The sequence below is a fragment of the Pseudopodoces humilis genome, chromosome 30 (assembly GCF_049639895.1).
Source record: "Pseudopodoces humilis isolate 2021_Gansu_Grassland_sample_001 chromosome 30, ASM4963989v1, whole genome shotgun sequence".
In the NCBI taxonomy this organism is placed as follows: Eukaryota; Metazoa; Chordata; class Aves; order Passeriformes; family Paridae; genus Pseudopodoces; species Pseudopodoces humilis.
This window is the reverse complement of record NC_142229.1, coordinates 3,978,491-4,005,770: the sequence shown is the minus strand read 5'-3', so window position 1 is coordinate 4,005,770 and position 27,280 is coordinate 3,978,491. Positions and strand designations below refer to the sequence as shown.

The 27,280-nt window shown below is 49.9% G+C and overlaps 1 protein-coding gene across 10 annotated transcripts in view; it reads right to left on the bottom strand.

Annotated features, from left to right (window-relative positions):
- The window catches only part of AAK1 (AP2 associated kinase 1), a 65,490-nt gene that overhangs the window by 21,169 nt on the left and 17,041 nt on the right, over positions 1–27,280 (bottom strand). For 7 of the 10 annotated variants that reach the window (XM_088068301.1, XM_088068291.1, XM_088068293.1 and 4 more), the window contains exons 3-17: positions 22,633–22,751; positions 20,509–20,617; positions 17,727–17,869; positions 15,650–15,771; positions 14,198–14,279; positions 12,351–12,483; positions 11,169–11,272; positions 10,147–10,226; positions 9,250–9,404; positions 8,880–9,166; positions 8,456–8,695; positions 5,680–5,897; positions 4,809–4,966; positions 4,336–4,452; positions 2,984–3,079 (exon numbers count right to left, since the gene is read on the bottom strand). In XM_088068301.1, the coding sequence (XP_087924427.1) occupies positions 2,984–3,079; positions 4,336–4,452; positions 4,809–4,966; positions 5,680–5,897; positions 8,456–8,695; positions 8,880–9,166; positions 9,250–9,404; positions 10,147–10,226; positions 11,169–11,272; positions 12,351–12,483; positions 14,198–14,279; positions 15,650–15,771; positions 17,727–17,869; positions 20,509–20,617; positions 22,633–22,751 (2,163 nt within the window). The remainder of the gene's footprint in view (positions 1–2,983; positions 3,080–4,335; positions 4,453–4,808; positions 4,967–5,679; positions 5,898–8,455; positions 8,696–8,879; positions 9,167–9,249; positions 9,405–10,146; positions 10,227–11,168; positions 11,273–12,350; positions 12,484–14,197; positions 14,280–15,649; positions 15,772–17,726; positions 17,870–20,508; positions 20,618–22,632; positions 22,752–27,280) is intronic. The other 3 variants (XM_088068292.1, XM_088068296.1, XM_088068298.1) reach the window with 1 other exon arrangement.

Genomic DNA, 27,280 nt, shown 5'->3' with positions numbered 1-27,280 from the left:
CTCAGGACAGCACACACAGCTCAGGACAGCGCACACAGCTCAGGACAGCGCACACAGCTCAGGACAGCACACACAGCTCAGGACAGCACACACAGCTCAGGACAGCACACACAGCTCAGGACAGCACACACAGCTCAGGGGAGCACACACAGCTCAGGACAGCACACACAGCTCAGGACAGCACACACAGCTCAGGGGAGCACACACAGCTCAGGGGAGCACACACAGCTCAGGGGAGCACACAGCTCAGGACAGCACAGTCCTCTCCTCCTGGGGCCAGCTGGGAAAGAGAGACACGGCTGTGAAAACCCTGCCAGGCCAGCAGGTGGGAGGGAAATCACCAGCGTGGGCACAGATCTGTCACTGGGGAGGTTTCTGCCTGTTCACTCATCAAGTGTCAGCAGATTAAAGGAGGCCCTGCACGGTATCCAACACAGAGCACTCGGACTAGGCCAGGGAAGGAACTGCACTTCCATTCTGCTGATGGAGCTGCTGTGAAATGGGATTGCTTCTTGCATAACAAGAAAGAGAAGGGGAATAGAGGCTTTGAATGCACAGGGCTTTGTAAACACCGTGCAGGGCAACAGGACAACACTTAACAGTGGCTCCTCAAGAGATCACAATCAAGCAATCTTAGTCGTGTGTTCAAGATCTCAAATATCTGTAAAACAATAAATTCTTCCCCCTAAAATCAAACTCAAAGCCCTGACAGAACACTGGATGCTCTTTGCACCCATTTAGTTGGGATTCTCAAGGTCTGCTGGCTTTGTTGCTTTAAATCCTCACAACACCACCTAGTTCTCTCAGTAAATACACCAATAACATGAGCAGTTTCCCCTTTGCATCTTCCCAACTCAAGATGTGAACTCAGACCATTGGTGCACACCCACTAATTTGCTGTGCATGCCTAATTCATGTACAATTACTTTATCCCAGTGTCATCTTGGTACAAATAAATTCTCAGCAGAAATACAGTTGTTTATTACAGTTGTTATAAACACCCAGGCACAGCCAGATATCTTCTCAGAATTTATGGGCCTGGAGTAGAGTTATGGTGATTAAAAACATCTCATCGAGTATTTTGTTCCCAAAACAATAAAAAACCCTTCTCCATCAGTCAGAGTGACCCCACAGAGCTCCCCTCACCAACACCCCAGGATTAGTCAGTGGTGAAGCCTGAAATAAGCTCATTAAGAGCAACCTGGCTCATTTTCCTGCACATACACAAGGAAATACGTTTTCAGCATGAATATTTAATTCTCCCTTATTTTAGCAGATGTTTTGCCATGTTTTTACATCCCTCTTGCCAGCTCCTCTCACCAGTTACAATTCCACTAAGAATGGCAGGCATTCCACAGGGGAGGAGGAGGAGGAGGGACACACTGAGAAGCACCCACTGGCACCTGTCCCCCTGCAAGGTGGGAGAGGCCAAGGTCTCTGAGCAGCGCCCAGGTGATGCCACCTGCAGCTCCAGGTGCCCAGGGAAGGAGGTCTGTGGCTAAGCAGAAAAAACAGCTGAGCTTTAGCTCAAATAAATGGCCTGGGTGGCTTCAGTCAGGACAAGCAACACTTCCAGCAGCATTTTGGGGGAGGAAGAAGGAGAATGTGCAGTCAGCTGCCTTCTGTGGGGTGTTTTCAAGGTAGGGCTGGCCAGGTCAGCTCCTGGCAGTGCTCACACAGGGAACAAAGACTCCAGGTTTTGCTTCTCCTCTCAAACTTTTATGGGCATTTAAAGGCAGAATTCCTTTTGGACTAAACCATGTTTCTTCTGCTCTTTAAGCAACCACCAGAAGGAAGCAGGTTCCACAGTGTTATGGATAAATTTTTTTATTTTCTTCCTGAACTGCTCAGCTCTTCATGGAGAGATGCCACCTTCACAGCACATTTTGAAGCTTGGGTCCTCCAAACCAGCGGTGACCCAGAGCCTGGGAGCTGCTCAGCAGGGAGAGCAGCAAGAGCAGGGTCACTGATGTGGGACCTGCCACACACATTCACCAGAGGGCTGAGAGGCTCCAAGATAAAAACATTCCCATATTCCAAATATTCCCACCGATTTGCAAATAAGTTCCTAAGCACTTACATAATCTTGTGCTAAAAAGTGTTGGCTGCTGCAGTCAGAAATGTGCACAGAGGAGAAGGCTTAGAAGCAGCACTGCAAAGTAAATGAAATGGCACCAACTGCACTGGAAAATCTTGCCAAATCAGAAAAGGTCACATGTAACTTTGTGCTTCACAAGATGCTCAGATTTGCAACAGACCTTGGAAGCCAAAGAAACACTGACTCTTACAGGAAAAAAAGATTAACAATAATAAAACCTACAATTTCAATGTTGGAGATGATTTGAGAACAGCTGAAGTCAGAACAGGTAATTAATTACCTGGGGATTATTTCTCATAGAATAGGAAAGGACCTTAAAGCCTTTCTCATCCTCTCCCCTGCCATGGGCAGGGACACCTTCCTCCATCCCAGGCCCCATCCAGCCTGGCCTTGGGCACTGCCAGGGATCCAGGGGCAGCCCCAGCTCCTCTGGGCACCGGTGCCAGGGCCTGCCCACCCTGCCAGGGAACAATTCTTTCCCAATATCCCATCCAGCCCTGCCCTCTGGCACTGGGAAGCCATTCCCTGTGTCCTGTCCCTCCAGGCCCTTGTCCCCAGATCTCCTGGAGCCCCTTTAGGCACTGGCAGGGGCTCTGAGGTCTCCCTGGAGCATTCTCTGCTCCAGACTGAACAACTCCAACTCTCTCAGCTTTCCCTCCAAACACTTTTGGCTTTCAATGCTGAACCTCTAAAGACACCAACATTTCTGGGATTAGGAACAATGAGATAACCCCAGGCTCTGCCATGAAAACCATCCCCAGTGCCAGTGAGCCCAGCAGAGCCTGGCAGGGCCCAGGATTTCAGGTGTGCCTACAAACAGAAGCAGAAGAGGACAAAACAAAGCCCAGGAGTCTGCCCCCCCTCCATCCCCTCAGCCCTGGTTACCTGGCGTGTCGGATAACGGGAGAGGAATGAAAGGATCAGGCACAGTCAGAAGAGGAGGGCTAGAGTCCAAACTCAGAATGTCTTTTGTTTTTTCAGCTGGGAGAGAAGAGGAAGTGAAAAGAAAAGGCAGAGTGAACAGAGAAGAGGAAAGGAGAAAGCACAGAGCAAAACCCCAGCACAGGCACAGCCTCTGGCCTGACACAACCACACACAGGAACACTCTGACCAAGCGTTCGAAAGAATAAAAAAACCAAACAAAACTACTGTTACCATGTAGCTCTCCAACACAATTTAACCCACAGATCTCAGAATATTTCCTGGCAGGGAAGAATTGTTATCTGCCTCACAGGAGCACAAAAGGTGAAAGGCCTCACAAAGGACACAGCCCGTGTGGGGCCTCTGTGTCTGCAATAAAAGCTGCAGCATCCTGCACCAGCCAGTCTGGGACAGGCTCCTGTCTCTGAGCAAAGGAAGAGAAGGGCTGGAAGTGCCCAGCCCAGCACCAAGATTTCCAAAACACCTTCTCCTGTGCCAAACCCCAGGACCGGAGAGTTCTTAAGTCAGACACTGCAAGAACTGATGACGGTACAGCAACACGGTACCACAGAGCCCAGGGCACACAGATGTCCCTCAGGCTTTGCAGAAGGTGCTTTACAGCTCAGTGTGGAGCTGCTGCTGCTGCTCAGCATCATCCACAAAGGCTGATGGAACACCAGAAACTGCTCACAGCTGGACAAACTCAGAAAGCAACTCCCCAGGAGCACTCCTGTGTCAGGGACTTCCACTCCTTAATTCTCTGCTAAGAACCAACATACCAAGCTCAGTTATAAGCTCCCCTAAATCCCCTCTTATAAATAGAAATAAGAGTCTATGGATTTGTCACTCTGCCCCACAAAGGATTCTTCAGCTTCTTGCCAGACTCCTCTCACCAAGAGTTGTTTTATTTCTGTGGGGAGACATCAACCAGGTGCATTTGTCACCGGGGGTGGCATTTGTGTCTCCTGGCATTCGGAGCTCCTGGATGCAGCACTGCACATGACAGGTTTCACTCTTTGTTATCAGCTCCATGGAACTTCTACACACTAAAGAAGCTTCCTTGGGAATTCAAGGGGCTCGGTTTCCTCCCTCACCACAAGCCCCACCTCTGCCTCCACACAGTGTCCTGTCTCTGCACCCAACTGTGACATGGAAATGCACCCTCTGCACATTCCCTCCTCTCCTCAAGCGCCAGCTCTACTCCCTGCAGCTCTCAGTGCCAAGGCCCAGCTCAGTTTGTGTTAAGTTTTCCTTCCCTTTCACAGAGGTTGTGAGCAAGAGCTGCCATTCCATGCTGTCCATGTCCCCAGACTCACCTGGCCCAGCAGTGAAGGAAGAGCCACCAAACGCATCCGCCGGGGCTGCAGACGCAGCGGGCTGGAAACCCGGGATCAGGTTCTCTGTGGAACTGCCTGCCTTTTCTGGAGCTTTCCCTGGAATGCAGACCAAGAGTTAGGGGAAAAACTTCTCTTCTGAAAGTAGGCTACTTATCTTTATTTCTAGGACACTGTTCCACTAATGACTTAAGTCCCTTCATGCAAATCCCAACTTGCAGATGCAGCAGAGTTTAAACTGCAGCTTCCACAGGCACCTGAGCAGGGGCACTGTCAGAGCAGCTACAACCTCTGCCTTTGAGGCACCACTGACAAACAGAAAGAAACTGGAAGGATTTAGCCAGAGGACTGTAATAATATGGGGAACCTGAGCAGTCCCTGCCCAAAAGCATCCCCAATCCCTGGTGTCTCCCCTTTGCAGAGCAGGCAGGTGTTGAAGCACCCCATGGACCTACCATCCCCCAGCTTTGCAAAGTCCTTGTTCAGCAGCTCCTCAGCTGTGAGCTTGGAGAAGTTGTCATCATCAAAGGGGTTCCACGTGGACATGTCAGGAGGGTTGTAGACATTCTGCTGTGAGGTCCTTGGTGAGCCCGAGGGCGTGGTGGAAGCAGATCTGGATGGGATCATCCCAAACAAGAGCCATTAACCACCCACCTGAAATCCTCTGGCCAGCACTATCAGCTGCTCCAAGCTACAACACTCTAATGACCTCCCAATTAAAACACCCAGTGTAAATTACTGCAGTCCCATGCTGGAAGCCTGGCAGCACTGAGGCTCAGCACCCACATCTCAGGGGTCACAAACAGCATCCCACCGAGAACAGCAGCACCCACAGAAAGGCTTCTTGCCTGCAGGCACTGTAAAAGTGACCTAGCAAAAACTCCTAGGGAACCAGAGCTCCACTAAATCTCCAACACCATCGAGTCCAACCTTCAGGAAGTGCTGGTGTCAAGCAGTGAGAATGAAGTGCACACCAGGGCTGTGGCTGAAATGACACTGCCTTTTGTGAGCCAGAGAAGGCCCTGATAACCCAAAGCTTTTTGTGAGCTCAGAGAACTCAAGAGAACTTCGGGGCAAATTCTCCAGCATTTCCTGGAAAGTTTAGGGCTAAGTCCTAAACAAAGACTCACTTAGAGTTTTGTGCCTACCTCCATTCAGAACATCTCCCAGAGCCTGACCAAGCCCTCACTCCAACCCCACACGGGGGCCCTGGGCACTACTTGGACTTGTTGAGGCTGAGCTGGCCCCTCACCCCAAAGCCCTGGGCACGTACTTGGACTTGTTGAGGCTGAGCTGGCCCCTCACCCCAAAGCCCTGGGCACGTACTTGGACTTGTTGAGGCTGGCCTCGGCAGCTGCAGCCTGCAGCAGCTGGGTGGATTTGCTGGTGGGCACGCCGAACACGGCGCTGTGGGTGACGTCGCTGAGGATGCGGCGATGCCCCGCGCGCTGCGCCTTGGGCGAGGACGGCGGGGTGAGCGAGCCCAGCTTCTGCCCCTGTGCTGTGCCCTGAGCCTGCTGCTGCTGCTGAGCCTGAGCCTGAGCCTGCCAGGGGAGAAAAGCACAGAAAAGCACAGTGTCCTGGGTCACAACCACAGCCACGGGGAGAAAACAGCTTCTGCTGCAACACCCAGCATTCTGATCATGGACCGGGGATGGTCTGGAGGGGAAAAACCAGACAGGCAAAGGAACCCTGAGGGGGGAATTGCTGCTCTGCAGCATTTCAGGATTTCTGCACAGGCAGGGAGTGTCTCCCCTTTCTGTGGTGCAGCTCTGGAGGTAAAATCTCCATTAGGACTTGGCAAAGGCTCAAACCTGCTCAAGGGTAGAGAGGCCAAGATCCAGAGCACAGGTGGAAAGAACTCAGATCACAGTGCACAGGAGTCTTGTCACAGGGACACGGTGACAGAACATGACTGGCCAAATGCCTAAAGGGGTGGAGGTCTTGTGCAGAAATCTTGTGCAAAAAACTTCCTCTTAGGGGAAGGAAAACGAAAGAAAGCAAGGACCATGGGAGCAACATTCTTCATTAAGATGTGGAGGAGAAAACCAGGCACATTTGGTTTAGGTGTAAGCCAAGACAGCCCAGCTACAAACCCTGTGGAAATTGCAAAGGGTTTCCTCACACTGATTTTATTTTTCCATTGCCTTGGTCTTGTGTTACACTCACAGACCCATAAATACTTGAAATATGGTTTTGTAGATAAACAACAGCACCACTTGTGATTGTGTGATTTTTCACACATCTGTCTGTCGGGGAGATATCACTGCTGGATTTAAAACAGGAAAACTGGAATACAGGGAGCAGCAAGCTGTGCATGTCACCTCCCCTGCCTGGGAACTCCCCGTTCCCAGGCCTTTTCCAACCCAGCTGAAAGGCTTGGAAAGACCTAAGAAGGCAACAGGAGAGAGTTGCCCAGCGTGGTGCTGAACCCCAGGGGCAGAAGGCAAACAACAGGGAGCTGTCCTGCTTTTCCTGTGGCATTGCAGCACACACACTGAGTGCAGAGAGGCAGAGCACCCTGCCTGCCCCCCGGGCACCCACCCCCCTATGCAGGTCACTGCAGAACAGGACATTTGGTGCTGAGATTAAAGGGCAGCACCAAAATCACCGCAGGAATGAAGGCAGAGCTGATTAAGCTGGCATCTCCCAACATGAGAAGGCTTTGACAGGTCCTGGCTTGGTGTCTTCTGCTCAGAGACTGCTCTGCAGAGACCGGGCTTCACTACCATTTTTAAAATGAGCCAACCACTGTTTTTCCCTCCTGCCTGCTGTAGGAGCAGAAGAGTGCAGATGGGTCCGTTCTGATCAGCCTACCAGGGGAATAAGGCTAATTCAATGCTCCATTTGAGGCACTTCTGCCCTAAAAGGAACAGGGTAATAATGGACACCACTCAAAACCTGTCTGCACATACTGAACAATCTCCCACCAGCTTCAACAAACTGACCTGCCCCAAGTCACTCACCAGAGCAGGAACAAGAGCAGGAACACAACACCCAAACCAGGGCAGAGCCCTGAGACAGAGAGCAAACAGCTGCCCCAGCTCATGGATTATGGAGTTTATTAGTCAAATCAACTCCTAATTGCACTTGCAAGAAAACAAGGAGAGGGGAATTAACTGGCACAAGGAGCGAGCACAAAGTGATCCTGCCTGAACTCAAACAGTTGTGTATAATGGGATGGTTTGGGGTGCAGAGCACTTTGGCCCCCTGGCACAGCTCCCTGCCCCTCCCTGTGGGCAGCTGCCTGTTCCCTGCACTTGGATGTATTTTCCATCAAGCAAAGAGCATTTATTTTAGGTGCACATTCAGATGATTAGTAAAGTGGATGATTGATTTATTTATTTTTAGATATGATGCTTTCAAAAGTCTCCTTCGAAAAGTCCACTTCCCACTATATTTATTAAAAAGTTAACCCAGTGCTGGGAACAACCAAGAAGCTGTTTGTGCCTTCCTCTGAACATCAGGCAAAGCTTTCCAAACAAGCAGCAACATAAAGCAGCTCTGGTGCCTGGTGCCCACCCTGGTGTGTAAAGTACAAATAATGTTTCAGACAGTTTCTCACATGTCTTCTGTGGCAACATGACAGGGGATGGAGAGAAGCTGCATTAAGCAGCTACTCAGATCTCCTCATCTGCTTTCTACTCATCCATTACTCATCTCCTTTCTGTGGACCCAGAGCACAATTCTGGAGTCCAACATCCTGCTGGAATGAGAAATCCAAACAACTGCACATCTCTGAGGCAGCAAGGTCAGTGCTGACATCTGTGACTCAGTAATAACTGAGTTATTACTAATTAGGCCCCAGAACCATAGAATTGTTTGGGTTGGAAAAGGCCTCTAAGGTCATCAAGTCCCAGCATTTCTTCAAATCTACCAAGGTCACCACTATCCCACGTCCACAAGTGCCACATCCAGATAACTGTTAATTCCCCCAGGGTGAAGAAATTTTCCTAATATCCAACCCAAACCTCCCCTGGCAGCTGTGATCTGGGCTCTGTGGGTCTGAACAGCCAGCTGAGGTGTCCCCAGCACACAGGAGCTGGCAGGGGAGCGTTTGCAGCCCAAGTCCCAGTGCCCCATCCCTCTCCCAAGGTCTCACCCCCTGCTCCTGCGGCTGTGCCGGGGGCGCCGGGCTGGGCTGGGCCTGGGGCTGTGCCGGTGCCAGGGGCTGCTGCTTCTGCTGAGCTGCTGCTGCTGCTGCTGCTGCTGCTGTGGTCTTCTGCTGCATGGCTGCCTGCTGGGCCATCAGCTGCTGCTGCTGCTGCTGCTGCTGCTGCTGGTAATAGCTCTGCATCAGCTGCTGCTGCTGCACGGGTGCTCCTTGCTGCATCACTGGGAACTGGGAAACAACCACTGCTTGAGAGGTTTGAGGTGTGCTGGACCCAGACCAAATCTTACTGGAGGACTCTCTGGAAAATGCCCAGAGCTGCACCCATTCCCCCCAAAACAACTGGAAACTTGCCATAAACACAAAGCTGCAGCCCTGCAGACAGAGATGTGACAAACCCGGTGCACACACCCACCTGCTGTGGCTGCATCATCTGCTGCTGCTGCTGCTGGAAGTAGGCAGCCTGCTGTTGCTGCTGCTGTTGCTGCTGCTGCTGCTGCAGGAGCTGCTGCTTCAGGAAAAGCTGCTGCTGATGCTGAGGGGTGGCCTGAGGCTGTGTGGAGGGGACCTGGGGCTGTGCTGGGGGCACTGTTGCCAGCTTGGCCTGGGGCTGGGCTGGAGGCTGCTGGGGGGCTGCTTTTGGCTGGGGGGTGCTGGCAGGGAGGGAGGGCTGGGCACTGCCCAGGGCAGCCGGGCCTGCAACTGGAACAAGAACCCAAAGCCAACGTTAGGTCACTGCCCTGGGACACCCAGGGGAGCAGGGACCACACAGACACATCGCTCACCCTGGGGCTGGATGGCTGCCTGGGCTGTGGCTCTCTTCCTGGGTGTCAGGGCTGGCTGGATGGGCAGAATCCCAGGGTTGGGCTGGGTCTGTCCTGCTTTAGGTCTCTGGCGGGGTGCTATGGACGTTTCTGTCGTAGGGATGGGGTCTGTGAGCCTGTTAAGGAAGGAAGGGAAGGAAGGGCAGTGAGCACAGCCTGAGTTGGGCAGCTGGTGCACAGAACACGCAGCAGGGTGAAACACCCACACTTCAGCTGGGTGTGACTGACAAAGGTGAAGCATTCATGGGCACCCAGACACACCAAGCACAGTAAAACCCCCTGGATGCATTCACAACAATTAATCCAACACTATCGTTCTGACTTCTCTGCCAATCGTGGCATCTTCTCCTGGTGGACAGCTGGGACTTGTCAAAACCACTCAACTTATATCCAGCTATTTCCTACAACATATTGCTTGAAACCACTCAGACTTCTGAATGAGCACATTAAGGACACAAATCAGCTCAAGAGCAGCTGGTACCTTTGGGCAGAGTTGTCTAAACTGCCATCTTTAGATGTACTTTAACTTTAGTACATCCACCCCAGAATCAGGCCATTGAACTCTTCTATCTCTGCTCAGTGTTTACTGAGCTCCAAAAATGCACAGCAAGAGAGAGGAGCAGCCATCCCCCAGCCTTCTGTGAACACTGTGGTTTGGAGATACCAAACTGCTCCTGGTAACTACCAAACCTGGGATCAGATTGTTTCTGATAGCTGACACATTGACTAATGGGAGAAAACTCTGCTCAGTCGCCATGTGGCAACTGAAGTCCCCAAGGAAGGAGCTAATACACCTTTGCTAATAAACAGCAGAGACAACAGGCAACAAAAGAGGGAGCAAAAAGCAGGTGGGGTTACCTGGCCTTTGGTTGACTCTTCTTTGCAGCAGCTTCACTTGCTTTAACTGGGTCTGGGAGTTTAGCAGGGATTGGAGAGTTCTGCGGATCCCAAAAACACCCAATTTTGTATTTTGAGGGCAGAAAAGAGAGTCAGAAATAATGAAACAGGGAGATCTGAGGATCCCCAAAGCAATTACTCCTCATGCTGGACACATAAACACCACAAGGCTCATGTCATGGGGAGACAGGAGTTTGGAAGAATATTTACAAAGGAAGAAAAGTGGGCTCAGCTTTTTGTCCACTGAACGTGGAATACGAACACAAAGCTCCACAGCACGATCTGGGCATTTTTACAAGACAGCCAGGGGATAGTAGTGACAAAATTTATTAATGATGCTATAAAAACACAGGTATAACAGAACCCAAACTATCTCTTATTCATAAAGACCATATATAAGCACCTGAACATGGGGAAAAAACCCTAAGTTTCTATTTATGTAGAAACAACAAAATAAAATGTCTGTCACAGGTGTCCATAACAATATAAGAAAATAATTGTCAACTCCATTTTTCAGCTGAAGTCTCTAAAAACACACTCAGAAGGGGCAGATGGTTGTGTGAGGTCTGATGCAGTTCAAATGCCAAGTCCCAGCCAACAGACCCAGAACTGCTGTGTCCAAACCCAAGTGCAGGCCAAATTACACATGCTATGATGAGTGTGCCTGGAAATGAGACTGCTTTCCCAAGCACAGCCTAATTTTCCCTGTTCACATGCACAAGATCTCTTGGTTGGCCTCACATTGTGACTGGGTGAGGAGGTAAATCAGGGACAAGCAGAAATAAATAACATTAGAAACCCCGATTTCTGACCCAAAAATCCCAAAGCAAACTGTGCTGTTAGAAGCAAACAAGCCCCTCCTAATTACAGAAGTGGGGAACAAGCAACAGAACAGAGCCACACATGACACACAAATGCTCAGGATCCAGCAAGTGCCTCCCCAGCCCCTCCCAGAGCCCCCCTCAGCCCAATCCTCTGCTCACCTGCACATTCTGCACCGGGCAGTCCTTCTTGGCCAGTTTGAATGCAAAGTAGGAGACCTGATAAATGTCAGGTCTCTTGTCAGGGTCTGGCTCAAGCATGTAGCCTGGATGAGACAGAGACACTGAGATCAGAGCCGCAGGGCAGCTGTGGCAGCACATCAGACGTGACACCACAGAGGGCTCTGCTGTGCTGAGGGTGGTGAGGCGCTGGCACAGGGTGCTCAGGGCACCTGAGGATCCCTGCAAGTGCCCCAGACCGGGCTGGACAGGGCTTGGAGCACCCTGGGTGTCCCTGGCCATGGCAGGGGTGGCACTGGAAGGGCTTTAGGGTCCCTCCAACCAATTCCGCTGACGATGGGCTCAGCTGGGAACAGTCAGGATGGACCAGGACAGATCTTCCAGCAGAGCTGGGACCTGCAGCTGCTCCCAAAGCCTCTGGGGCAAGGAGGGAAAATGCTGCCTGGCCAGGGAACAACACTGGCTGGGACTGGGCACTTCCAAGTGAACCCACAGGAAAACGGCTTGATCCAGCCCCTGTGTGCCAGCAGAGCAGGGAGACAGGGCAGCCACAGGCATCACTGCAGATACCCCCACATCAGCAAAGAAAATACCAGCCTGCCCTGCAAACACATCCAACTCTGTCTGAGTCAGGACTGTGGCTAGGGAAAGAAAAAAAATCAAAAGCTGTGCTGGAAACAAGACAGCTGGGCCAGCTTTGCCAAGAGTACTGCATTGTACACTTAATTACACATTCACTCTAGTCAGTGGGATATTTATAAATCATTTCAATTCTGTTTCCCAGTTCACAGAAGATGAATTCTTATCACTAGCCTAAGTCACTGTGGTCTTTTCAGTTCCTTATCCAAACAGATTTATTGCTGCAGAAATACGTTCCTACATAAATAGGCTTATTGTGCAAGTTTCTGTAGGGCTCAAACCAAACGGTTGTGTGTGTTCCTGCCTTTCCACAGAGCTCACTCCAGCCTGGCCAAACAGAAATCCCCTTGTCACGACTGGCTCTCCAAGACTCATCTCCTAAAGTAGTAAAAGATCACTTTAACCACCTCTGTGTGCAAGCAAGCCTGTGAAAAGGAGAGAAGAGCTCATGTTTTTACTGCAGGGCTGTCACTGTAAGAGCGAAACCCCCGTGCTGTGTGTCAGACCTGCGGCCCTGGCACTCACGGATGAGGCAGTGCATGTCCTGGGAGTGCCGGGAGTTGTCTGGAATGGTGAAGTTGCCATCACAAATGGCCACCTGGCTCTCCCCAAAGGGCAAGGAGAAGTAGCACAGCTTGTACAGCAAACAGCCCAGGGCCTGCAGAGAGAGAGAACAGGGCAAGGATTCAGCAAACGGAGCCCAGCAGGGCACGGCACAGCTCCAACAGCACGGGAGCAGGGGGGTCCTGCTGATGTCAGACCTGCACCAACACCCCAGGAGGGACCTGAGACAGGCACAGCTGCAGGGGAAGATGAGCACATGCAGAGCTCTCCCTCGTTAGACACTGATCTGGGGGATTGATCATCATCACACTCCCCAGAGCTCCGCAGAGCGCGACCCTTCGTGTCACTGAACGGGCAAAGCCTTTCTGCCACACACTGGGAGGAAAGAGCAAAGTAACAGCACAAATAAATGGCAACCATCATCACTAATACATCCATTCTGACAAAGAGAAACCCAAACTGTTTCCAAGATTAAGTTCAAAGAACCTTTCAGCTGCTATAAATAAATGCCAGGGAAGTACAGCTCATTCTGCAGGCTGCCAGGTTCTACCACCCTTCCCTCTACTGCCACGCTGCTTTTGGCAGCAAGAACCACCACCTATTGCAAAAGAAAACAGTTTTTGCACAAAGGGCTAATTATTAAACACTCCTGCCATCTCAGAGCAGGGAGCAGGAAACATTTCCTAATCCTAAGAAACTCATCATCAGCTCATCTCTTTTGTCACAGGATTTCACAATGAAATTGCTCTCTGGCTTAAAATAACCTCGATAAGATTTAAGGGAAAGGGAGGTTTCCAGCAGGACAAGCACTGGAACAGGCCTGGAAGCTGAGGCCCCGTTGTGCTCACCAGCACACACTGCTCTGGACACCAAGTGTCACTGGGACAGAACTCCTGCCATGCCAGGAGGAGCAGTTTCCACACTAGCACAGGGAGGAGTGCAAATCCTGGCTCTCCTCTGGCTGCCTTTGAGGCCCTGTCCTGTCCCAGAGTCACAGCTGTGACCTCCCCTCTGCACTCCCTCCAGTGACCCTGCACAGGGCAGGGCTGGTCCCACAGCCCCCTGGCTAAAGCTGCTCCTACGGGAGCTGCTGCTGCCCCAGCACCAGCCAAGCTCACCCAGGGCACTTTCAGCAGATGTCACACCAGCAATTCTCCCTCCTGTAGATGCACAACTATTGAACATACATCAAAACTCTCTTTTTCTGCTTCTACCATGTTACTTCCTAGCTCAGGGCTTCAGAAAACACAAAAGATGCTCCCAGATAGCATTTCAAACACTTTTGAATGCATGTGCTGAACTGCCACTCCAAACAGCACAGACTCTTTTACCTCTGTCCCACCCAAAGGAGCCTTTCCCCCTTGACCAGGTTAGCCAGGAATGGATTCCACCACAGCTGGATTTTGCTCTCACCATGAAGTAAGAGCATGGCAGGATTGCCCTGATCATCAGGAACAGTGCAGAAGTTTGGCCTTTGGCCAGTTTGACAACTCAGTCCTGTGTTACACACTGCTGCTGCAGGGAGCTGGGCACAATGAGCCACAATACCTTGAATTTTCTGGTTTGACTCTTAAGATATGAAATCACATTTGCCCTATTCAACCCTGGAGTTTCATCCATCTCTAAATTCAAACCACACGTCTGCTCCACCAGCCTCCCTGCTCAGCAGGAACTCATCAGACACACAATCAGAGGAATTCTTCATTCACAAACTGTCCAGGCTCTCAGAAAATGAGGCCAGCCCCGTTTCCCTGCCATGGCAGTGGAAGCAGCCTGGCTGGAGGATGCCCAGTGGTTTCCATACATACCCAAATGTCTGCTTTTGTAGTGATGAGTTTGCCACTGTACAGGTTCACCATCTCTGGTGCTCTGTAGGATAATGTCGTGTACCTGCAAGGGAAGGTGGATCAGGGAGTTCAAAAGGTTCATCAGCTATTCCTAAATAATTCAAAATTCACTCTTTCCCTACTCATTTTAAGGAAAGGGACGCTAAAGATATCTGTGGAAAAATCTAACAGCATCACCCGCTACACACCTCAAACAACAAAACACCCCTCAAACTGCTCTGGGAAGCCAAAATAGCCACAATCCTTTCTAAAGCACAGAATTCACCACAAAACTGTGCAGTCATCTTAGGAACAGAAACATTCAAGGATTCAAAGCATCAACAAGGTCAGTAATCAAATGTCCTCTGCAATGCCCTCACTGCAGGGCTGTGGCCAACTGTATTACAGAGATTGTAACTGGATACCTGGCTCCTAAAAAGTAGATTCCCACAGCAGGAGTCCTGCTCAGAGCCTCTGCAGCAAGGGATGGGTTACTGTGTACCTCAAACCACAGCGAGAATCTGCCTCATCTTAACAGATAACAACAAACAGAAAAGCTGGAAACTGCTCCACAGATTATCAGGCTCTTCTGATAAGCTTTCCTACCAGCAGGTCTGCCTTTTCTGCCTGCTGCTTACCCTGATCACAGGAAAGCACTGCCAAAGGCAAAGGTTTTGTAGGCTTAAGTGTACAAAGAGGGCGTTCCAAGGGGACTGCAACACTGGATTAGGAGCACGCTGAAAACTCCAGTCAAACAAATCTAGGAAATGCAGGCAGATGTAGCTGAATCCTAACAAAAGAGAGGCATCTGTACCCATCCCTGGCTAGCCAGAAATCTGTACTAACAGGAGTGGCCAGTCTGCAGCACTGATGTCAGAACTGAAGCAAGGCCAAGGACCTGGAGTGTGCTCCAGCCCTGATCCAGGGCTCACAGAACTGCAGGTGAACCCCTCTTTTCCAAGGCACCAAGGGGCACCAGGGATGCTGCCATGAGAGCTGGCAGTGTGTGGGGCAGGAGGAGGAGCTGAACACATCCAGGAGCTGACACTTGGCATGCAGAGCTGGGATCAGCCCCAGCCATGGATCCATGGGGAGAGGAGCTCAGCGAGGTTGGGATTGTGCCACCCCTGCCTGGAGCTCAGAGAAGCCAAGACAGATGAAGGACAGAGACAGCCTGACCCTGCACAGCAGAGAACAGGTCACTGCCTCGCCGAGGTGAGGCTGCTCCTCCACATTAATCTCAGTCTTCCAGGTCCAAAGCAATTACATCAAGCTCAATTTATTGTTTCACCTTCCCCTGGGCACTCACTCACCTGCAGCAGACACTGCCATGCAGCACAGCCAATCTGCTGCAACAGGCTGAGCAAAATTAATCCCAGCACAAGGAAAAACAACCCTTCAAACACAAACTGCAGCTAAGCTGGGCACACTTACTTCTTGATCTCCTCCTCCACTGCATTCACCCCTTCTGTTTGAGGGTTCTGGAATTTGTTAGTAGCACTTCCAAAGTCACACAGGACGTAGTGGCCACGGTCATGCAGCAGGATGTTTTCAACCTGGGAGCATCACAGACAGAAACAGAATCACTCAGACAAAAAAATATTCAGGATTTGTTTTTTTTTTTCAGATGAGTCAAGGTTTTAAGTGCCTGAAGACATATCAGACACATCTGACACTAAAGCCTAATGTGACAGCAGAGAAAACAGGCATCAAAACTCTGTCACATCTCCTAAAACAGAAGTTAAATCATGGAAGCACAGTTGTGACACTGCCTTCCATCCTGCCACCCCTCCCTTCTCCTCCTGCAAGCGCATTTCTTTGCCTCTTGTAAGATTTCAGTGTCCCAGTGCCTTTGGGTGCCCCTGGTCTGGTGTCTGAACTGGGCACGGGAAATCCAAACTGTCCCTAACTCCTCACTGTCTGTGGGGCAGAGGGAGACAAACACACACACTTCCACATTTATGAAATTAAAACACATCTCCAGGTCTTTGCCTGCATTTTACCTGTCCTGAGGGTGTCATTCAAAACAAGCCTCAGCTCATGCTCACATTTATTTGCTGGGTGCCCCACAGTCCCTAAAGAGGGGCTGCTGCAGCAGAGGCTCCCCCAGACTCCTGACAAGACCCCTTTTGTTCAAATATTATTTGGTACCTTGAACAGGCAACAGAAACAAATGCTGAAACAAATAAAATCAGCAGAAAGCTTCTCCTCACTACGCACAACTGTGCATTAACAAAACTCTACCTTGCATCCACCTAAGAAAATTGCCTGTTTCAACACCAACTGAAAATGTGTGAAACCCTGTGCTCAGATCTTTGCTTTGGCAGAGCATCCCTGTGGAACTCCTCATCTGTCCAGCAGCATTAACAGCATGTTCTCTCGAGGGAACACACAATTTTTCATGTCTTTATCTTCAATCAGTGTCAAATTCTCAGATACAACAACGAGATTAAAACATACTGCTCATACAGTTCAAAATAAAAGAAATCACCACATAAGCATTTGCTAACAAAACCCTTTGGAAGCAGAGCTCCCCATCAAGGATGATCTTTACAAGAAGGAAAGAAAAAGAAGGAGTCAGCATTTTAAACATCAGAAAATGCAGCCAAATTAGAGCAGCTGAGGGGGAGAACATTGGCCTGAAACCAAGGGTTAAACACACCCCTTCCCCCTCTGCCACGCATCTGCTTTGAATGAAGCACTGCACACAGATGTTCTCTCCAGCAGATCAACACTGGCAGCGTTATTCCCTGCAAATACTCCTCCAACATTTCCCCAGGAGTCCTCCCACTTTATCTGGCTGAGAAGTCTGAGGTGATTTTTCACTCAGACACCCTGTAAGGTTTGTTAAATATCAGCACAGGACTATCCAGCAACCAGGTTTCACCAGCAAATGCTAGGAGAAGGAAAAAATAAACCCAGCAAAAGAAATTACTGCTACCCACTGAGAGAAGTGTTTCATTCCAGCATTTTATGAGCTCGTTGGGAGCAAAGGGAACATCTTTTTGTTTGCTGGATTACAGGCGTGGGATTTTTCCCAAGCTGGCCCAGCTCTGTTCCCAGCTAAGCACACAGAGTTTTATAACACACTCATGGTCAGAGCTCCAGAGGCCACTTTCAAAAGCTCCTAGGGATTCCTGCCCCAAGGCCAACACTTCTGGCGTGCTGCTTTTAATCTGGGTCCAGGAAACAACGTCACAGCACACTTTTGTGAGCTACCTTAAACAAGCAGCGTTTCAGGTCACTGTGAATAACTCATCAGGTACATCCTGGCACGTGTGCAAACCAGAATTATCCAAACATTTGTGTTTAAGTAGATCTATAGATGGCAAACATATGCTAAGTAGCACTGAGAGGCTCATTTCTTTTTTAATCTTCCAGCAGAGAGGTGTGTTTATGCCCACTTTCCCTCACTGTGAGCAGGAGAAGCACTGCACTGGGGCGTGGGCAGCTGGCAGACACAGCGAGGAGGATGCACCCTCCCTGCTGCACCCCTGCAGCCACAGCTCACCTTCAGATCCCTGTGGATGATGGGAGTCTTGCACTGGTGCAGCCTGGCCACGGCCTCGCAGGTGTCGCAGAAGATCTGCAGGACCTCGCTCTCGGTGAATCCGGTCTGCAGGCGCTGGTTCATCAGGTTCACCACCTGTCCCCCTGGCAGGACACAACCACAGCAGGGAGTGAGCTCTGGGTACCCCAAATCACAACAGGGACACAGTGAGCTCTGGGTACCCCAAATCACAGCAGGGAGTGAGCTCTGGGTACCCCAAATCACAGCAGGGACAGAGCTCTGGGTACCCCAAATCACAGCAGGGACAGAGCTCTGAGCTCCCCAAATCACAGCAGGGACAGAGCTCTGGGTACCCCAAATCACAGCAGGGAGTGAGCTCTGGGTACCCCAAATCACAGCAGGGAGTGAGCTCTGGGTACCCCAAATCACAGCAGGGACAGAGCTCTGGGTACCCCAAATCACAACAGGGACACAGTGAGCTCTGGGTACCCCAAATCACAGCAGGGAGTGAGCTCTGGGTACCCCAAATCACAGCAGGGAGTGAGCTCTGGGTTCCCCAAATCACAGCAGGGACAGAGCTCTGGGTACCCCCAAATCACAGCAGGGACACAGTGAGCTCTGAGCTCCCCAGGTCACAGCAGGGACACAGTGAGCTCTGGGTACCCCAAATCACAGCAGGGACAGAGCTCTGGGCTCCCCAAATCACAGCAGGGACAGAGCTCTGGGTACCCCAAATCACAGCAGGGACACAGTGACACCTCCCCACATCACATCATGGGGCACACAACGAGCTCTGGCCACTCCAAACCCAGCCCCCTGCCATCCCTGGTCCTGGGCTGCTCCTCAAACTCAGGCTCCACAGTCAATGCAAGAGGAGGTCAAACTAAAATCACAACAAACCTCCCCTGGAGGCTTTTTGCAACCTGATTACTCAGCTTGTTCCATTCCCCTACATCCCAGGGGCTTGCAGAACCTGTGGGCAGGAGCTACAGCTCACCTGGGCTCTGAGCAAACCTTCACACCAGCTCCCACAGCCCACTTTGCCCTGGCTGTGTCAGTAGTCAAGTAATTCTAACTAATTTTCTTTTTTTTTTCCTTCCAAATTGGACTTCTTTTGTCTGACTAGAGAAATAAAAGGCTGAAATTGGGGCACCCACAGCCCACAGATTAGTCTGCCACATGTAAGCAAGAAGAGGGAAGAAGGAGAAAACCCACATGTTAAGTGGCTTGGCAGAAGCTGTCAACTGGCAAAGAAATTAAAAATCCATCTGTTACAAGGGAAACTCTGGACAAACAAAAGCAACTTTTCCTGAAAGAGTCCTGAATTTGTCTCAGCTTTGGGGTTTTGTTGCTGTCAAGGCCTTTCCAAAACAATCCAGAGGGGTTTTTTTCTCCTCTAAACACCCTAGACAGACAGAGAAAATCTCCTTTCTTAGGCTCTGGCAAAGCAGTACTGCATCATTCCACATCACAAGTGCTGGAAAACTTTCATGGTAGGAAAGAAAAGCTCAGTTTAATGAATACTACAGCTGTGAACATTTTACACTCGAAAGCAGCTCTGCACACAAAGCCACTGATTTGGTTTGGAAACTGTCAGCCACAAAAGGAAAGAAACAAGGGGAAATCAGCATCCAAAGGCACTGCAGTGGGAAGGCTGCAGACAGCGGCCGGCGTGTGCTCAGCACAGCATCTGCCAAGAGCCACGTGAGAAATGCCACCCTGCAGCTCTCCTCCTTTCACACCAAAAGAAACTCCTTAGAAAGATGGATTTTACTTCATCTGTGCAAAATTTGGGTACTGCAGCTGGGGAGGTGCCTGTGAGGGACTCAGGTCTGTACCTCCCTCCACAGGGGGCTCTGCACATGGGGATTTGCCAGCACTGCCGGGCCTCGTGCTCACAACAGCTCTTGTCATGTTTAGGCTGAAGCTTAAAGAGAGCTTATGGAGTGATTCCTTCAGCAAAACTGCACACAAAGTTCCCCCTCTCACAGCAAACAACCCAGTGCAGGGCAGGCAAGATTCCTGCAGCAAAACAAAGCAGCAAACGGGACATGGCAGAACAGAACTGGGCACATTTATACACATCTACGTGTCCTTGCTACAATGCTTTTGAGTTCACAGCCACACAGGCTCAAAAATCCCGATTTCCACCAGCTGCCACTATCCAAACCAGCCACAGGCTCCTGAAGTCACCTGGCCAAAACATTATTTTTGCTCAATGCTCCTCCTCTGAGCTTCTGAGCCCAGCACACACATCTTGTTCCAAACACCACACCCCAGCCACAAGGATCAAAGCTTTGGGACAGCTGGAAGAGCCTGTCTGGCTACAGACAGCCAAGGAAAAAGGTCAGAGGTAAGAGGAATGCTTTTTGGCTTCCCATTATCCATTTCAGGCTTCTTCCAGAACAATCCTAAGGCAGGCTGATGTGGAACAAAGCCTACAATGAGACTAAAGTGAAGAAAAATTCCATTTCTGGCAGCTTGAAGAGGAGCCACTTCTTGTGCAGACCATGCTAAAGACAACAGCAAGATGTATTTACGGTTCTCCTTCACAACAGAGGGGACCCAGGACCACCCTGTGCAGCAGCAAAGATGGTACCAATCCCAGCAGCAGAGTCAACACAGCCTCACGGGACATCCAGGGCTCCACTCCTGGTCCTGGCTTTGCCCAGCTCACAACAGCTTCCTGGCAGCTCAGGGACAGCTCTTTCTTCAAAAGGAAGCTGCTGTGCAAGTTCCCTGTAAGCACAGAAGGACAAACCCAGCCGTGACCAACACTCACCCCGGCAGAAGTCCATGAGGATCAGCACCTCCCACACGTCCCCGCTGCTGACAGAGTTGATGCTGGAGTCGATGTAGCCCACAATGTTCTTGTGGCCAGACAGATCCCGCTGCAAGACAGACAAATTCACACCATGGACCAGCTAAATTCATGGACCAGCCACGCAGAGGGAGCAGCGCTTTCATCTGCTCCTGCCACACCACACAAGCTTCTGTCACCTGGAATTAATCGTCACCCAGAGCCCGAGCAAACCTGAGGTCTGTCTCTACCTGTTCTCCTTCCAGAAGGATCTGACACAAACAGCAGAGAAACAGCCAACCTGATGAATTAATTTTGGGACATCCCCTGAGGTGGCCCAGGCCAGGCCCTGGAGCTGCTCCTCCTCTCCAGGAGGGGAGAACAGGGCACGGGGTGGCAGTGGCCATGCAGGACTTGTCTCATCTCCTTCCAACTCTTCTGCTAACAAAACATGTCTCAAATCTTCACATGCTCAAAAAAATCCACTAAAACAACAAAATAAATTTTAACCCTGCTTTTAGAAGTGCTTTATTTTATGTAATTCAATGGATTAAAGCACAAGTTCTCATATCAATGACTTATCACAGAATCACAGACTGGTTTGGGCTGGAAGGGACCTTGAAGGTCACCAAGTTCCAAGCCCCTGCTACGGAGGCACATGCTAAACTGCAGGGGAAAATTGTTTCTTTGGGACTGCCAGCTTCACACACACTCCCAGCTGTGACAGCCAGCCCAGTTTGATGCTCAGCTTCCCCAGTAAAGGAAATCAAGGTTCTGCAGGGCACATTCTGCTCTAACACTGTAGGGCTGCAAAAACTGCAGTTAAGTGGAAAATAATTCCTTATTGCAGAAAAGCGGGGCAAGAAGTAAAGATTTCCTTTCAGGGATGTATTAGCTGTTCAGGACACAAATGCCTGGGATAAGATCCAGCCCAGGAGCAAGCAGCCCTGCCAGGTGAGAAGGATCCTCCTCTCACGAGCCACCACCCCAAAGGCACCAAAGACATGGAGACAAGAGAAGCCCAGGTAAACAAGCTTTGTGAGCACAGCTAAACCTTCAATGTGAGATCTAATCTCACTTTTTCCCACGTAGCCCACAGGGAAACTGAGCCCAAAGCTTCCCTGCACTATCACAAACTACAGCAATTCACTTAAGAGGTATTAACACAATTAAAAGCTACTTCAGAAATCACACACACAATTGCTACAGGTAGGAGTTTCTGATATGAAGATCATCTACCCCAAACCTGTACCTCGTGTGGTAAATTCACAAAATGAGGATTTTATCTTTCCTTCCCCACCTGGCAGCTGCTTTAAATGCTCATCAGTATCTTTGAATACAACTTCAAAAGTGGCACTTCCCATGTTTACCATGCTGCAAACAAGATTAGGCAAATCTATTTGGATCATCTCCATTTTGTCTTTGTTTAGAGAAGCTAAGTTTGAAACAGCTATTAAAAATAGCTATCCCACCATATAAATCCTTGTATCCACTAATCTAGAGAAACATCCCAGAGCTTATTACAAATACTTCACATTTCAAAAGCCCTGGCAGCAACTACCCCACAAATACTGTTTTAATCTACCAGCCTCACCAGTGCAGAGATAACCTTCATCCTGACCCAAAGGATTAGAAGATGCTGTGATAGAGATTTATCTCAGGATGGAGGTCTGCCATTCATGCACTGATTTCAGTTCAGAGATATCAGAATCATCAGCCTTTTCTCATCAAGTTTAAAAGGCTGAAGACTTGAGATCTCAACTGAAGATTGTGAGACTCTGAATTCCAACACCCCCAGCCATGCTCACATATTCATCTCTTCTTTTTCCCATTCAGCCATGCAGTTCTCCCCTCCTTTTCCTGGAATTCCCTGGGTATTTTTCAGGTTCCAGGTTTTCTTTGTCCACTGGATAGGAACTTTTGAAATAGTTCAGGTACTAGATTCCCATACAACTTCAGAAGTCAGATCTTTTCACACAAAAGCCATTTTTGCTAGGAAAATGCAGAGTTTGTGACCTGATGCCCCAGAGTTCACAAGCAGAAGGTGAGCAGGTTCCCACCCTGCTGCAGGCCAGTCTGGGGGCCCAGCACAGAGCGGGGACTCACCATGATCTGGATCTCTCTCTTGCAGACCTGCAGGTCGTACTCATTATTGACATACATCCTCTTCAGGGCACACTTCACCCCATTGCTGGTCCTCACCAGAAACACAATTGCAAAGCCACCTGTGGAAGACACAAAATTCATCATGGAGAATCCTCTTTGCTCCCAAGGCTGTCCCTGCCAGGGGAGCTCAGCAGGAAAAGGGAGAGCACTGAGCAGCTCCCACCGCTCCACAGTGCGAACGCTCCTTCCCCTGCCCATCTCCAGAGCTCCCAGCTCTGCCCACACTGTTATCCCTAGGAAATCAAAGGGATCCAAGGGGGTAATCTCCAATTAATGGCAACAAAGTTAACATCTCCATAAAAACAAGCAATTACACCAGTTCCTGGTCCTGCCAGACAGCCCCTCATTTCTCCATTAATTCCCATCATGAAGAAGAAAGCTGAAGGACAGCAACGCTGCCTGGGACAGAAATCAGAGCTACAGATCACCCACTGAACCAACAAAGGCCTGAACTTAAAAGGCTCTGCAACTTTGAAGCATTTAAGTTACATTACAAAGCTGATTTGTGCAAAAAGGAGAAGAAACATCTCCCACGTGCAGCTTGATGTTAATGCTTTTAAATCAGGACAGAAGAACAAGGGAGAAACCCACAATTCATTCTGTGGTCATTGCTATTAGTAAAGTCAGGACTCCCAGGATAAATTGACTTGTTTCAGATGAAAGCCTTTCATCTGTTATCTCTCCATCCAAACACACAGGTTTCCATCTGTAGTCCTGGCAGAAATAGGAAGCTGATGGAGAATGAAGGGGTAGAGGCATCAGGAGCTTCACACCTGGCTCCAGAGATGGGAATGAATTTGGGCAGTGTGGCACAGATGCAAGCAGCCAGAAGTGCTGCCCACTGGTGAAAAGGGAGGCACAATGACACTGCTGATGGCAGATGACAATGCCACAGCCCAACAGCACCTCAGCTGCTCTCTGGCACCTTACACTGCTCACGTATTTTATGTTCAAGGACTCGGAAAGGCCCAGCTCACAAGTCACAAGTCTTCAGAAGTCCCATTACAAGGGGAGCAGCAGTTACACACCACAGAGCTCTAGTCACATCCCAAAGAATTCCCCTTTTCCAAGTCTGAGCCCTTTTTTGCCAGGAACCCCCAGGTCCCCGCCACACACAGCTCCAGGGACACGTCTGTGCCTCCGGGTTATTCAGCACCTGCACGGGCTGTCCCCATCACAGGACAAAGCCACACCTGAGAACAATTTACTGACCACAAAAGAATGAAAAAGAGCAAATAACCAGAAAACACTGCTGTCTTTAATGTACAGCTCTCCCTGTTTGTTTTCAATGGCTTTTATGAAATTACAGCTCCTCTTCCACCTTGACACAGGAGTCACACGCAGGTAACACAGCTGCCAGCACGGGAACTGCTCAGCAGGAATCACAAACCCCTCGGTTTCACACAGCACAGACTGCCACAAGAACTAGAGCAAGGGTTCCAAAGAAGCCCCACTGACTTTTAGAAGAAGCCCCAGAGATGCAAAAGAATAAACAAAACAAAATTAAAAACGCATTCCTCCTCCCTTCCCCCCAACAAAAACAAAAATCCCACAAAAAAAAAATAAGCATCAAGATTTCAATTAAAGGTCTTGAAAACTAAACCCAGGCTGCAAAATGGACACTCAAATTCAGAAAAGTGGGACATGGCCCTGGGATGCAGCACGTCACAGCTGCTCAAACCCCCTCCTGCTCTGGAGGGGCCTCCATGCACAGTGCTCGATTCAGACCCAAAAATAACCCCGACTCTCTCCCTGAAGCTGCTTCAAGTTGAGGATCTCAAATTACAAGTCATTTTTAAGAGCTTCTGAACCCACAGCAGTAGCCTTATTGTTCTCCCCAGCCACATTTGTCTCGTTTTTGGAGCACAAATCTGTATATCCCACTGTGAATCTTTAGCCCAAAGGGTGGCTGTGGAAAAGAGTAACACAGCACTGCGCTGATTTTTCTTCCTCCTCTTATAACCTACAGTGGAGCCAGGAAGAAGTAATAACCAACACAATTTTCCCAAACCCAGCTTTCCTAGCAGCCTGTATTTTCCAGAATCATTGGAGAGATCAGGTTTTAGAATCCTTTTGTTTTTTAATTTCTCTTTCCCAAAGAGTTGGTTTTTCAAAGTTTATTACTGTCCCAGCCATTTCAGAATTTTTTGGTAATCACAAGACTTTTGGGTTTCGCTCCCCTCACAAAATGAGAGGTCACCCACGAGAAGTCCCCGCTCCACCCCAGGGGCTGAGTTCCCTTTTCCCAGCTCTGGCCAGGCCAGCAGGATATGGGATCTGTCTACATTGCTGTGCTCAGCAGAAAGAAAACACGAGCTGAGCAGCAAAAATAGATCAATTAAACTTCTTTTTCTTAAAAAAAAAAAAGCAGCTCCACTAACCTCAAGAACCTCCTTCTGCTCCCAAATCTTTGCTTCAGCTGAGTGGGACTGGAGCCTCTTCAGACCAACTGCTCATGCCTCATTCACAGGTCCCCTCCCTGATCTTGGGCTAATTAACAAAGTCACCTCCAGAGCATTCCTTTCCAGGCTTTGACTGAACCCAGGATTCAGTCCAGAAAGGCACAACTCAGTCAAGAACTTCTAACTGCCCTCAGGTGGTGGCTTCACATTAAAATCAGGTGTGAAAAATACCACCAGAATTTGCATATATCTGTGAATTTATCTGCATTTTAAGGCTGGGGGGCAGCTGCATACACAGGCTACTGGTAAATACACTCAAAGCACTGAAGTACTTGAAACCTTTTTCTAGGCAATTGTGGCCATCAAATTCACACCAAACAGCGTTTCAGAAGGAGCTGTGCTGCTCAGGCCCCTCAGCCCTGCCTGCAGAGCAAACCCAGCTCAGGTGTGACAGCAGAGGGACAGCAGATGGCCAGGAGTGTCCCTTGGCAGCATCAGGCAGCCCACAACAGCCCAGGGAGGGACTGAGCTCTGCAGCACCTGGGCTGCAGCCAGCTCTGCTTAGCCAGGACTCTCTGATGGATTTCAGAGCTCCCTTTCACCACCCAGCACTTCCAGCAGGGATGGGGCCATTCCCAGAGGCTCGGGGTGAGGATGGCTGCAGCTCTGCTTGGTCACTGCCCGCTCCGCAGTCAGACTTCGCCTCGGCGTGTTACCCCATCTGAAGTCTGTTTTTCACAGCCAGCATCATGCTGAAAATCATACACTTACCTTATCTTTTAATTGCTGACAGCTGGTTAACCCTTCCTCCCTTCACATCTACACCACTGCCTCCTCAGCCTCAAGGGCTTTCAGCCTCCAGAGCTCCAGACCACAACCAATTTCTCCCTCATTATTCCTGTCCAATCCCCAACTTGGCTAAATCTGGGTAAAGTTGAAAGGAAACAGATCAAAGACAAATTTACAAGCAATTACGATGAAGCCCTGCCAGATGCACATTACAGGACCATTCACTTCTGTTCTCAGAGAGCAGCAAGACAACAGTCGGGCACTGCCAGCTCCAACATCAAGATGATATCCCGGGATCTGAGCAGCTCCCAGCAGCCAAGGGCAGCTCAGGAGCCTGTGCCACACCTGGCAAAGTATTCCAGACACCAGGAACATCCCCCTACCTCTGCTGGTGAAGCCTCTTTTCCAGGACACGTGTGGGAAGCAAAAGGCACGAGACCAGTGCAGGCTTCAGCTGCAACAGAATAAATAAATCCAGAGACTTGCAAGCGCCACAAGGGACAAAAGCAGGAGCTAAGCCTGAGAGTCACCTCACAGGACAGCTTTCCACTACACACGGGCCTGGGATTTAAGGTTCTGAAGGAAATTCAAGTCTCTTCCTACAGCAGCCAGCAAAAGCTAAAAGATGAGAAGTTATTTCTGTGCTCATCCTTAAGGCATATTAATATTGTTGAGCAGCCAGCACACAGCCAGCACTGGGATCTCCATCAGCCTAGAGCCATCACCAGCTATTGGGGTTTCTCTGGGTAAACTTTTCTTGCGTCTCTTTGGCACTTCAGGCCTGCCTCAACAGCATGGAAACATGGTTACCTTGCTGCTACCTGATTGTTGTTCTTGCTAAAAGGTTTTAGGATAAGCTGAAAAATACTGGGAACTTCCAATTATCTCCAGTCAATACAGATAGCAAAGCAATTTTCCATGCAGGTTTGTGTCAGGGCACTGGCCAGCTGCCAGCTCTGGTAGCTCCATTTTCAGCCCTTCTGTAATTTCAGCAGGATGCAGAACTCCTCACAGCCAGGCAAGCACTTCTAAACTAGGTAAGAGCAGCTGCACAGAGCTGCACGTGATCCCTCCCAGCTCCTCCAAGGTAAGGAGATAGCGCTGTGCTGAGTTTAAGGGATTCACGTGGACTGCAAACCTGGAATCCTCTTGCAGCCAGCAAGCCACAGGCAGGCAGCAATGCCAGCCTACAACCAAGCACAGCATTGCTGCTGCATGGAGTTTGCACCCACTGATGCTGTGGTGAGGAAGAACCACAGAGACACAGGTTCCTTCCCTCTCCCTCTGGTGACGAGGGCTTCCAGAGGTGCTTTTCACTGGGGTCACACCAATCAGCCGAGCCGTGCTCAGGACATCAAACCTCACCTTCCACAGACCCACCTGGTCCTTCTGGGATG